This window comes from Culex quinquefasciatus, chromosome 1 (assembly GCF_015732765.1).
Source record: "Culex quinquefasciatus strain JHB chromosome 1, VPISU_Cqui_1.0_pri_paternal, whole genome shotgun sequence".
In the NCBI taxonomy this organism is placed as follows: Eukaryota; Metazoa; Arthropoda; class Insecta; order Diptera; family Culicidae; genus Culex; species Culex quinquefasciatus.
The window spans coordinates 62610604-62623354 of record NC_051861.1 but is presented as its reverse complement, the minus strand read 5'-3'; the positions used below and the strand labels follow the sequence as shown (position 1 = coordinate 62623354).

General features: G+C 42.5%; 2 protein-coding genes across 2 annotated transcripts in view; both read left to right on the top strand.

Annotated features, from left to right (window-relative positions):
• LOC6053918 (structural maintenance of chromosomes protein 3) overlaps positions 1 to 12751 on the top strand; it is a 98362-nt gene that overhangs the window by 38709 nt on the left and 46902 nt on the right. Inside the window, 3 exon segments of the mRNA XM_038266877.1 lie at positions 3452 to 3591; positions 3653 to 5384; positions 5446 to 6100. Of these exon segments, the coding sequence (XP_038122805.1) occupies positions 3452 to 3591; positions 3653 to 5384; positions 5446 to 6100 (2527 nt within the window).
• On the top strand, positions 9357 to 12462 carry LOC6052492. Its single transcript, XM_038266878.1, has 2 exons — positions 9357 to 11778; positions 11844 to 12462. The coding sequence occupies exon 1, from the start codon at positions 9392 to 9394 to the stop codon at positions 10253 to 10255; it is 864 nt and encodes a 287-aa protein (XP_038122806.1). The 5' UTR covers positions 9357 to 9391; the 3' UTR covers positions 10256 to 11778; positions 11844 to 12462.

Sequence of the window (12751 nt, the reverse complement as noted above, 5' to 3'; positions counted from 1 at the left end):
ATCTACTTCATAAATTACTATCTTTTCTTTACTATTGATTCTTTACTGTCCATTGTTTTGAATCTTCACCTTTTACTTAAGCAAGTGAGGTTCGAGCCCTTACTCAATTTATGGAATGATTAAAGGATTAACACAAATATTACTATTGTACTTTTCAAAAACTTTTCTAAAGTGCTTAGGACCAAAATATTGTAACAAAACACCGCGACAAAAGAAATAGCAACAGATAAACACGACTTAACAATAGGGAAGATTTCAGGAGAAAACAATACACAGTAAAATAACAACTAGTTTTTGAATTCAAACTAAAAATAAAACAGTTTTGCATTAATGAAAGTCGATAGGCACACTAAAAATGGTTAGGCACTTATACTTACATCAAACCCTACGTAATGTACCACCCCCGGCCGAGTTAAAATGCGTAACCGGAAAAGAAGGTGTGCATGCCTGGCACGAACACTCAAAGCGTGTTCTAGCGTGTTGCTCGTACTGACTCAGAGCAAGGGTGAGATGTAGGTGTAAGGGCAGTCCGTGTTCGTCGGGAACCTAGTGCATAAGATCGGTCAAGGCCCGTTCTTACACTGAAATTTGCGAATTGCGATTTGGTGGCAGTTTAGTGATTGTTTTTGTAATGAGATTGTGCAACCCACAAATAAAAACACATTGCCGGTGGTTGGAGATTCGGGGGACAGCTCTCATTCATGTGCTGAGCGATGAAAACCGTGATGCTGAGTGTCAACAAGTGGTAAGCAAAAGTCGTGAATATTTTGGATCTAATGGGCACCTAGCGATTTGCCAAGAAAATGTGAAGAGTGATATATTTTTGCTTTATTTCTAATTTAGGAGGAAAAAGTGAATGGTCCTTGCCCACCAAAATGAAGATAATGACTGCATGTATCATTCTCAAGTGGCAGATCCCTGCCAGATTTGCTGAAAAGCTCAATTTCGTTGAATTAAGTTTGGTAGACCCAAAATACGTACTAGGCCTAAAATAGGGACAAATACCCTACTGAACATCAAATTCAAAGTCCCAACCCATTCTCGATCGAATGCGTTTGGTATGAATTGTATTCGAGTAAATTTTGGTATTGATCAGACGGTTGGTTCAAAAGTTAGAGCTGTGCTGTGTTTTTCTTCATATACAGAGTAAATTTCTCAGGAAAGGTGAGGGATTATTCAGAATAATTCTTCCCAATGATTTATGTATAATTGCACTCGAATTTATCTTTCTAATTGAGTGTTCACGACTCGATCAAACTTCTAAACACATTTTACGTCGATTGGATTCCGCACTTTAATTTGAGAGCGTTTGACTTTTTGCCTTTTTTACAAAAGAAAGGTTTTAGGTTTGCTTTTGGAAAAACGCTTATTTCAGAAATCTTTAAAAAAAATCAGGCACGGCGAGGAATTGTCCCAGAAAAAATCCTATTACTAAATTGAAAGTTTAGATGCGCTCTTTCGATTGAATTTTGGCCCCAAAACCCGGAACTCAAAGCCTGATTTTTGAGAGCTCTTTTTCTGAAATACTTGAGCGATGTCTGTATCCGCTCTTAAAAATGTGTTTTTTATTTTATGCACCTTTTATTTTTTTATAATAATGTCAATCCAATATGTTTTTCTTAATTAAATATTATTATCTTGCGACTCATAATGGACCTTGATCGAGTAATACCAAATTGAGCTTGACAGAAGAAGGCGGAGAGAAAAAGTGCGGCGAGAGTGGAAATCGCTCGATTCGGTTTAGTGCCAGAGCGACAATAAATCTGGAGTTTACTCAGTCGTAATGCCAAAGGGGTAAAGGGCAGTGTTGCAAATGAGTGATAGAAAAGCTGACAATTATCTCTGCACAAAAAAAATCCGAGAGTATAGCGGCTGTCACTATAGCTTGAGAGATCTCTTCTTGTGTCTCGTAATTTCCAGCGATATCATTCTCACTCTATCACTCCTCCCCTTTTCCTCGACTATGCGCTCTCACCATTGAGTCTCTCATTCTCTCCAAAAACTGCAATGAGAGAACGCGAGATGGCTATTAGAAGCCGACCACGCATGACGTCCCATAACACTGCGCTTGCAGAAATTGGTTTTGTGCCGGCTTTTATGGTTAAACGCTGTGAAGGTTGGATAATCGTGCAAGCGGGAATGAGAGAGAAAAGGAAAATGTCAATCGCGAGTGTGTAAACACGAAAACGTGTTCGGCTATGTTCGGCACTGAGAGTTTCAATAAGGAGCGAAAAGCAGTTTTATTTGAGGCATGAGTATTCAGGCGCGATAATTGTAGTTGCTGAGAGCTGATATTTTGATATTATAACAACCCTGGTAAAGAGGCATCTTATTGGGCTAAAAAAACTTTAAGTTTTCAGTAAAATTTATATGAGTCAAGAAAAATTGTTAAACAAATATACAGATGATGGTGAATTATTAGAAAGATGTATAAATCATTCATATTTAAGAATAAGCATTAAGACGACCACTTTTCAAGCATGTGTAAAAAAAATTAATAAAATTTAGAAGGATTACTCCGAGTATGGAGGTGAGGTAGGTGCCCAAATAATACGATTACGGCTTTCAGATTTTCAGGAAACAAAGAAGGAAAAATAATATTGCGCGTATTCTCGAAAAAGTCACGCGGCATACCAGCCTCGAAACGACGCGCCGCACTTTCGGCAAATGCGCGCTGTCAAATCTCATACTGCGTGTTTTGCTTCTGTTAATCTTTTTCTTCGAATTGCATGGCATTGTTGCCGGGTATGTTTTTTATTGCACCAAAAGTGCAGAAAATCGCTGGCAACAGTGTCTGCGGCACATTCTGAAATGCCGCGCGGCGTATACCTTTGAGAGAAACGGACAATAAATGACTTGAAACGTTAAAAGAAAATTTAAAAGGTCATAACAATTTACAAAGTTATCTAAAACCTTCTGGATGAAGTTTGAGTGAAATCTTGAAGTTGATCATAATTTTCGGTGCTTGTCTGGTAAGATTTTTGTTGCTTGGGGTTCGATATATAAATGGCGTTTTCTCCCCGCATGTGGGAGATTCGGCCGATGTCATTTTTATAGGGAGGGTAAACATTTTGGGGAGGGCTAACGCTGATTGGATACAACATCCTCACCAAAGTGTTGTAGAAGGAAACTAGAAGGAATGTCAATCCAATATGTTTTTCTTAATTAAATATTATTATCTTGCGACTCATAATGGACCTCTGAAATTTAAAAAAAATGGCATGCGAGGTTTAGCCTTAAACGATTCGAAGCTTTAGGTCAAATTCACACTGGGTGGTATGTATTGTCGGAGTTTCATCATTTTGTAAGAAAGGCTCTATTTCACCTCTGGTGATATTAAATCGGGTTTTTATATGATGTTTTGCGTTTCTTCCAATCTGCATAGCATAACCCTTTAGTAAGAAACGCTAAAAGAGCTTGTGTTTATTTAGTTGTTATTTTCAATTTACAGCTATCCAGTTTGTCCTCAGCGATGAGTTTACCCATCTTCGGCCGGAGCAAAGGCAGGCCCTTTTACACGAAGGCACGGGGGCTCGGGCAATGTCTGCATACGTGGAGATCATTTTTGATAATTCAGATAATCGTGTTCCGGTATGTCGAAGCAATGCATTTCGTGGTATTTTTTTATAACTTTTATTTTTTCAAATTTCAGATCGATAAAGAAGAAATCTTTTTGCGTCGCGTTATCGGTGCCAAAAAAGATCAATACTTTCTCAACAAAAAAGTTGTGCCCCGTTCTGAGGTTGTCAACCTTCTAGAGTCGGCGGGATTTTCCAATTCGAATCCGTACTACATTGTAAAACAAGGAAAAATAAACCAAATGGCTACGGCGCCTGATTCGCATCGGTTGAAATTGTTGCGTGAAGTAGCTGGAACAAGAGTATATGACGAGCGAAAAGAAGAGTCGATGAACATTCTGAAGGAAACTGACGGGAAAGTAGAGAAAATCACCGAATTTCTGAAGACCATTGAGGACCGCTTGAAAACGCTCGAAGAGGAGAAAGAGGAATTGAAGGAGTACCAAAAATGGGACAAAGCTCGTCGAACGTTGGAGTATATTATTCATGAAACCGAGTTGAAGGAAAACAAGAAGCTTCTCGATGACCTGGAGTCCCAGCGCAAAAACTCCGGTGACAAGCAAAAGCAATTTGCACAAGAGATTCAGAAAGCCCAAGAGAAAATCAAAAACATTCAAAAGTCCCTCAAGGACGCTAGAAAAGATGTTAATACGGCAAAGGATGAGAAAAGTGTGTTGACAACAGAGCATCAACAGCTGTTGAGGGAAAAGACAAAACTGGATCTGACGATTTCCGATCTCTCCGATGAAGTGCAAGGCGATAATAAGTCGAAAGAACGAGCTGAACAAGAGTTGGAGCGTTTGAAGATAACAATATCGGAGAAGGAAAAAGAGCTCGAAACTGTGCGACCACGTTACGAAGCTATGCGTAGAAAGGAGGAAGAATGTTCAAGAGAATTGAACCTGAAGGAACAAAAGCGAAAGGAACTGTATGCTAAGCAAGGACGTGGCTCACAATTTTCATCGAAAGAGGAACGAGATAAATGGATTCAAGGAGAGCTAAAATCGCTAAACAAGCAAATTAAGGACAAAATTACGCATCAAAGTAAGCTGCAGGAAGATTTAAAACGTGATGCCTCAAAGCAAAAGGAGTTGGAAAGAAAAATAGAGGAGCATACGGAAACGTTCGAGCAGTTGCGGGTGCAGATTGATGAGCACAACAAAAACTACTATGAGCTGAAGAAAAAGAAAGATCACTTCCAAACTATTCGTAATGAAGTTTGGAAAAGGGAAACTCAAGTAACTCAAAGCTTGTCCAGTAATAAGGAGGAACTTGCTAAAGCTGATCAGGCTTTAAGATCGATGGCAGGCAAACCCATCCTTAATGGTCGTGATTCTGTGAGAAAAGTTCTCGAGAGCTTCCTACAGCGTGGCGGACAGTTTGCCGAAATAGCTCGCTCGTACTATGGCCCGGTAATTGAGAACTTTAACTGCGACAAATCGATCTACACCGCTGTTGAAGTGACGGCCGGAAACAGGCTGTTTCATCACATTGTTGAATCGGACAGAGTTGGAACGCAAATTCTGAAGGAGATGAACAAACAAAAACTTCCTGGCGAGGTGACTTTTATGCCCTTGAATCGCCTGCAAGTTCGCATTCATGACTATCCGGAGGATCCTGATTCAATTCCAATGATTTCAAAGTTGAAGTATGAAGAACAGTACGACAAAGCCTTGCGATACATATTTGGCAAAACTCTAATCTGCCGGAATCTCGAGCGAGCCACTGAGCTTGCGAAGAGCACAGGATTGGATTGTGTTACATTGGAAGGCGACCAGGTCTCATCAAAGGGAAGTCTGACTGGAGGTATTGGAATGATGAACCAAATTTTCCAACTGACAACTGATGGTTTTGTATTTACTTTAAGGATATTTCAACACATCGCGTTCGAGGTTGGAAATGCAGAAGAAACGGTCGGAGTATTTACAGCTGATTGAAGAGTTGGAAAAAGAATTGACTGGTTTCAAGGCGGAGTTAAAACAAATCGAAGTTAACATCAACGGTGTTGTTTCTGAAATGCAAAAAACGGAAACTAAACAGGGAAAGTCAAAGGATGCGTTTGAGAAAATTCAGGCCGATATTCGTTTGATGAAAGACGAACTAACGAGGATTGAACGATTCCGAAACCCGAAAGAACGCTCGTTGGCCCAATGTAAAGCCAATCTTGAGGCTATGAATAGCACAAAGGATGGACTAGAAAATGAACTTCATCAGGAGCTCATGTCACAGCTCTCTGTTCAAGATCAGCACGAGGTTGACCAGTTGAATGATGAAATCCGAAGATTAAATCAGGAAAACAAGGAGGCATTTACATCTCGTATGAGCTTGGAGGTGACCAAGAATAAATTAGAAAACTTACTCACGAACAACCTTTTCCGCCGTAAAGATGAATTAGTGCAGGCGTTACAGGAAATATCTGTTGAAGATCGGAAGCGACAGCTAAATAATTGCCGCAACGAACTCACGTCTACCGAAAAAAGAATCAAGAAAGTTCTCGGTGATTTGGATGAAATGGATAAGAAGTAAGTTGTTGTTTGTTGTTTGCAATAGGTCTATTCACGTACTGCAGAATTCCGCAATTCTGCACAGAGTCGGCAGCAGAGCGTTCTCGTACTTTTCTGCAACAAAAGTAATTTTATCTCTCAGGCAGAACTTCTGCAATAAGAGAGGCTAAAGTTGCAACAAAACCGTTCCCGTACTTTTCTGCAAGATCTCTCTTCTCTTTCTTGTTGGAAAGTAACTGCAAATTTGTATGGCTACACATAAAATTTGCAAGTTGGGTTGAATAAAGCATTTTATTATTAGATGTTATAAATTTGATATGTTTTATTACTTAATTGAAAAAGTCTTTTTTGCAGGCCAAGGGCGAATGATACTGATAATACCTCTTCAGTTGACGTTCAGGCGAGGAACATCCTGGAAGGAGCGTCACTGACTACGTCCGTAGTCCTGTTAGATCATTCTTGATCAAGACAGTATAGCTCTGGTTCCTTGCAAGTGTCCTATTTTCTTACCTCCACGTTGGCTTGGTTTTCATGATGACCTAGCTGGTGGCCTGTGGAAACGACTCGTAAACCTTTGACCAGCGAGGGTCAGAGTAGAGGCGGCTAAAAGAAAGGGGCGCGTCAATGTGGGAAAGGAAGTAATTTGTGATTGTAGACGGTATTGTTTTGATTCGCAGTATGTTGAGTCAACTGCTGTGGATGTACCTGAGCATCGCAGAACGGGGTTTCTCTTCTTTCCATTTCAGCTAACAGCTATCTTCTGTTTATTTTGTTTCACTGATTTTCTAAAACGGCTTCTGTTTACTATCCTCCATTTGATTTACTTATTTGATTCTCTTATTTCTCAAACCTTTTCCACTCTATTTTACCAATTGATGCTGCTGTAACAAACTGTCTGCTTTCCCTTAATTTGACAGCGATGTCAATTTTGTTCATCATGTGCCTTTTCTTTATTTATCTATTTGAATAATTTCTCATCTTCCCTGTAAATTGCTCTCAATACAATCTAAGCTTGTTTGTTACCTCTATTTATTAACTATTGTTAATTTCTTTATCTACTTCATAAATTACTATCTTTCTTTCTTTAACTATTGATTCTTTACAAAGTATATTTCCTTCACTGTCCATTGTTTTGAAACTTCACCTTTTTCTTAAGCAAGTGAGGTTTGAGTCCTTACTCAATATATTAACACAAATATTACTATTGTACTTTTGTTAAACTTTTGAATAACATGCTTAGGTCAAAAACATTGTAACAAAACACCGCGACAGAAGAAATAGCAACAGATTAACACGATTCAACATTAGGAAGATTTCAGGAGAAAACAGTACACAGTAAATAACAATTAGTTTTTGAATTCAAACTAAAAAATAGAACAGTACTTGCTTTAATGAAAATTGATAGGCACACTATGAATGGTTAGGCGCTTATACTTACATCAAACCCTACGTAATGTACCACCCCCGGCCGAGTTAAAATGCGTAACCGGAAAAGAAGGTGTGCATGCCTGGCACGAACACTCAAAGCGTGTTCTAGCGTGCTGCTCGTACTGACTCAGAGCAAGGGTGAGATGTAGGTGTAAGGGCAGTGCGTGTTCGTCGGGAACCTAGTGCATAAGATCGGTCAAGGCCCGTTCTTACACTGAAAATTGCGAATTGCGAATTAATTGAAAAAGTCTTTTTGAAAGGACGTTTGTATATTTTGTCTGGTGTCTGATGCCTGGTTTTATTGAGAACGATGTTTGTATTTTATCAATTTCAGGTTTATTTCATTAATGTAATGATATAGCGAATTCATTATTTTTTAGAGCTTATATTTAAGGCTAGCTTGCTTTCGCTACCGCTGCTGGCCATTAGAATTTTCATTCACCGTTTCCTTCCGATGTGCGTATACCGCTTTAACCTGATAAAAAGTTGATAACTAAATCCAGTATCACAGCACGGCTAATAACCCAACAAATGCAGTCACTATTCTACACTCAGCCAGAGCGGTCGCATTTTGCGCTCGTGTCTTATTCGCATTCTTTTGTGAGACGGTTTCGGCCCAAGGTCGTTCGTTTTCAAGTGCACGCCTTAACTACAATCGAAATGAAAACATTTCGCCAGAATTCCCTGGTTTTTTACTTCAATGTCATGCCAGTGGTACCTGAGAGTCGTGTGGTGTTCGTCGGGGGGATCGGTGTGTGGCGTCGTGCGCGAGAATCCGCGAGAAAGTGGTGGAAGATTCTGGAATCATTGAAAAGAAGTTCGCGTCGAGGCCTTGGAAGTTGGGCCATCAGTCGTGTGGTGTTCGTCGGGGGGATCGGTGTGTGACGTCGCGCGCGAAAAAGTGGTGGAAGATTCTGGAATCATTGAAAAGAAGTTCGCGTCGAGGTCTTGGAAGTTGGGCCATCAGTCGTGTGGTGTTCGTCGGGGGGATCGGTGTGTGACGTCGCGCGTGAGAATCCGCGAGAAAGTGGTGGAAGATTCTGGAATCATTGAAAAGAAGTTCGCGTCAAGGCCTTGGAATTTGGGCCATTAGTCGTGTGGTGTTCGTCGGGGGGATCGGTGTGTGACGTCGCGCGCGAGAATCCGCGAGAAAGTGGTGGAGATTTCTGGATTTCATTGAAAAAGGGATTCACGTCGTCGTGTGTATATTCACTTTCATTTAGTTTTGGAAGCCCTTCCCATAGCATCGTTGCTCGGATGGCACGACGGCGGTAGAAGTGAAAAATCGCGATTGAGGAATTGATAAGTCCTTCTCATAGCGTCGTAGCTCGGAAGGCAACGATTATGTTTCCCTGATCTATTTAAAATTGCACGTCGCCGAATAAATCGATAAATACAATAACATTTAATTTTGAAAGTCCTTCCCATAGCATCGTTGCTCGGATGGCACGCCGGCGGTAAGATGTGAAAAGTCCTTCTTATAGCGTCGTATCTCGGAAGGCAACGATTATATTTCACTTTCTGGTCATATCATCTACCAAGATGAATCCTGACCTTCCCTTTCCTTCCCCTACTAACACAATTCCCCCACTTCCCGTGATGCTTGAAGGAGATGCTGTGGATTCAACGGTCTCATGCGGTGTCAACAGGTATAGAACGACAAACTCTGTGTCTGATGAGTCTGCAACTTCAACTATCGGACTAACATTCCTACCTTTGTTGAACTGCATCTCCTTGGGGGGGCGCCGGTATTGACTTGAAGCAGAGATCTTCAGGGGTTATACAGTGAGGATGATTAGCTCCCACTAATCATCTGTTGGTTCATTGTGTAACTTCAGCTGATCCGTCAATAACGGAGTAGCAGCTCATTGGCAGTCAACCATGCTCATGCTCATGCTCATGCTCATGCTCAATGTCATGCCAGTGGTACCTGAATTGGGGACAATCCAAAACTTCCTGCAGCAGCAGATTAAGCTGGACCTGTCGTCGGTACGTAACCTGCAGGTGAACGTGTCGAGGAACCAGGTCATCATCGAGACAACAACGCCGGATCAAGCATTTGCTATCGCCAGGGACCACAATTCCAAGCACTTCATCGTGCATGCGAAGAAGCGGTTACTGATTCCCATCTACGTGGAGGATGGCGCCATCGAGGTCAAAGTCCACGATCTGCCACCTCGAATGCCAAATAACATCATCGAAGAACACCTTAAGCAATACGGGGAAATAACTTCAATCCACAACGAGGTATGGCACGACTTCTTCCCCGGTATCCCAAACGGGGTTAGAGTCGCGCGAATGAAAATTAAACAGCCGATACCCTCATTCGTCCAGATTGAGGGTATGTCGGCGTACATTGTTCATAAAGACCAAATAAAAACGTGTCGCTATTGTTCGCAAAAAATACACGCGGGACAAAAATGCAACGTTACTAAACACAACAACAACACCATATCAGACGAAGAAGATGAAGATAACACCGTGAAGACATCAGAGCCCGCAAAACTGCAGTTTACCAACGACATCATTCCCGATCTTTCTTTTTTGGAGAGAATTGAAAACACAGCCACACGACACATCAGCATCGACAACCTGACCAACGATCAAGAAAATCTACTTCAAATGACAAAAAAATCAAGCACTGTCCAGCATTCTGCAGGAAAGTTTCAGGAAACGAAAAAAAAGATTCGAAGATTAAACCTGGCCCAAAAATGTGTAAACAAGAAGCCAAATAAATATTTTTAAGGAAAAAAACCCAACAAATGGCCACAAAATCGTCAATTTGTGCATTAACATACTGTTGGACCCCTAGAAACAACCCTGGACATCCACGACCGGAAACCGGTTGTCATAATCCGCGGTTCTTTTTGTGTTCTTCGACTAGATTCTTCTCTTTCTTCTTCATAGAAAGTCAGGACTCCGCAGACTGGGACTGCGACCGTTGGCGATGTCTTCTTGGTTTTGGTGACCAACAGATGGCCATATCGAGCGTCGACAGCCACCTGTTTCAAGGGAGACCGCTATGTTACTGTTCAAAATTGTTAATTCAAGAGTACTTAACTTTGTGCGGTGGTGGGGGGCAGTTCTGGCCCGTCCGATCACAAACGCGCCACCCCTGGTGCTTTTCTGCTGTGACCACGATTGCCGTTAGTGTTGGTAAGAGCGAACCGTTCGCTCACTGACTGGATGCCGCCCGACATGCGTTGGCGCGGCTCGATGTTGGGTACGCCGTCGCCCAGCTCGCTTCGTTGGCGCGGCCTCTTCTGGTTTCCAATACGACTACTTGGTGGGGGTTCGTGAATTCCAATTTGCGTTCGACGGATGTTCTGATGCTAAAGAACGAGGCCGGTAACCTTGTCCGGGTGGACAGAGGCTCATCAGAACATCTCCACATGACCGTGATGGTTGTTGCTCCAGTTGAGCAACCGCTAAGCAGTTTCTCCTGTAAACGCCCAGGAAAAAACCGTCCTGCAACAATGCAGGAATGGCAGGATTTCCATCGGCTGGTGGACCAAACAGGATTTACACAGATGTGGACCAAACAGGATTTACACAGATGTGGACCAAACGGAAATTTCGTCGAACAGTGGGTCAAACGGGATTCCACCGGATGGTGGACCAAAACAGACAGGACATTCCACTGAACGAGGAACCAAAACGACAGCATTACCACCTCGAAGGTGATCCAAACGGAATTTTGTCCATGGTGGACAAGTCTACTGGATCACGAATCCATCTCCTTCCCCGGAGGAGATTCTAAACAGGAAGCTTACGACAGGTACAAGGAGGCCGACGTCGTCTGTCAGCCGTACGGGAGGCCCACTGGCCTGCGGCGTACTCGATGTTGGTTGTGTCCGATGCTCAACACCGAACCAAATCTCTGATGACGCTCGCTGCGCCCAATAACCAGAGACGCATCGAGCTCTATAGGCTCAATAAAAACTCTTTACCTGCTCTGTATGGTAGAACAGAGCTAAGCCATAGACTAATTAAAGACTAAACACTCCGAACAATTTTTTTCAAAAAGTATGACTCATAAGCTGTGAACCGCGAGTACCACGTTGAACCACACATCGGTTCGCCCCTCGTATGACAGAACGACCTGGCAGCGCTGGTTTTTTCGATTTCGTTTTGTGCTGATTTACGCGCGCATCTTGTTTGTTTTTGTTTTGCTTAGCGATCAAGGCAGGCTGCAAATAAGTCAATCAGCTGTGCAGGGATTTTTGTTTGGCGCAACGAGCGAAATTGACTGGTGTTTGGTTTTTAAGGTAATGTTTAGCTTTTAAAATAAATGCTTATTTTATCAGTTTATCATTGGTGTTCTCTTTTCCAGATGATTGCTGTTTGTCATCATTCCTCGTAAGCGAAATCTGTTCAATATGAACACCTCGATCGTCCGCGACCTTGCCGCCGGATGATTTGATCATCTCGAATCTAGACAACTCGATGGTAACGATTGCCTGCGACACTCTACCAAAGGCCGGATTTTTGGAACCGAAGTGCGCGTTTGGCATTTCCATGCTGTACATTGTCCGTCCCAACACGTTCATCGGTGAGGATGTCGACTTCGGCGGGTCAACATTTCCGGTCAACATTCCGGTCATCGGAGGCCACTCCGGCCAGACCATTATCCCAGTGAGCTTCCCCAGGACAAGATTGCCACCCTGGCGGTACGCATTCAGGAGGTCTTCAAGACCAAGACCGGTGCCGGTGCGGACACTCTCACGACGGCCTACGCTGAAGCCCGTTTTGCCCTTGCTATGGCCCATGCCATGAACGGCAAAAAGAACGTGATTGAGTGCGCGTTTGTCCGCTCGTCACTTACTTCTCCACGCTGCTGCTGCTGGGCAAGAACGTTCTCGAGAAGAACCTTGGTCTGCCCAAGGTGAACGCCTACGGACAGGAGCTGCTGAAGAAGGACATATCGGAGCTGAAGAAAAACATCCGGAAGGGCGAGGAATTTGTCAAGAACTATGTGAACAAATAAAAGTGAATTTCGATCATGTTGAAAAAGTTGTAACCGTTGTAACCAACCATTGAAAATAAACTTTCAAGTGCATGATAAAAATTATCGTCGTTTTTGTTTTCTTTGTATTTACCAAAGTAAAAGAAGGAATTTTTCCCCATGACCCATGAGGATTCTTGAACTTAGCGACTTCGGTGGGTCTCAGTTCCGGGACGAAGTGGGCTTCCTTTTTGGGGGCTCCCTTCTAAGTGGAACAAACTGTGCTGACCTCCGCG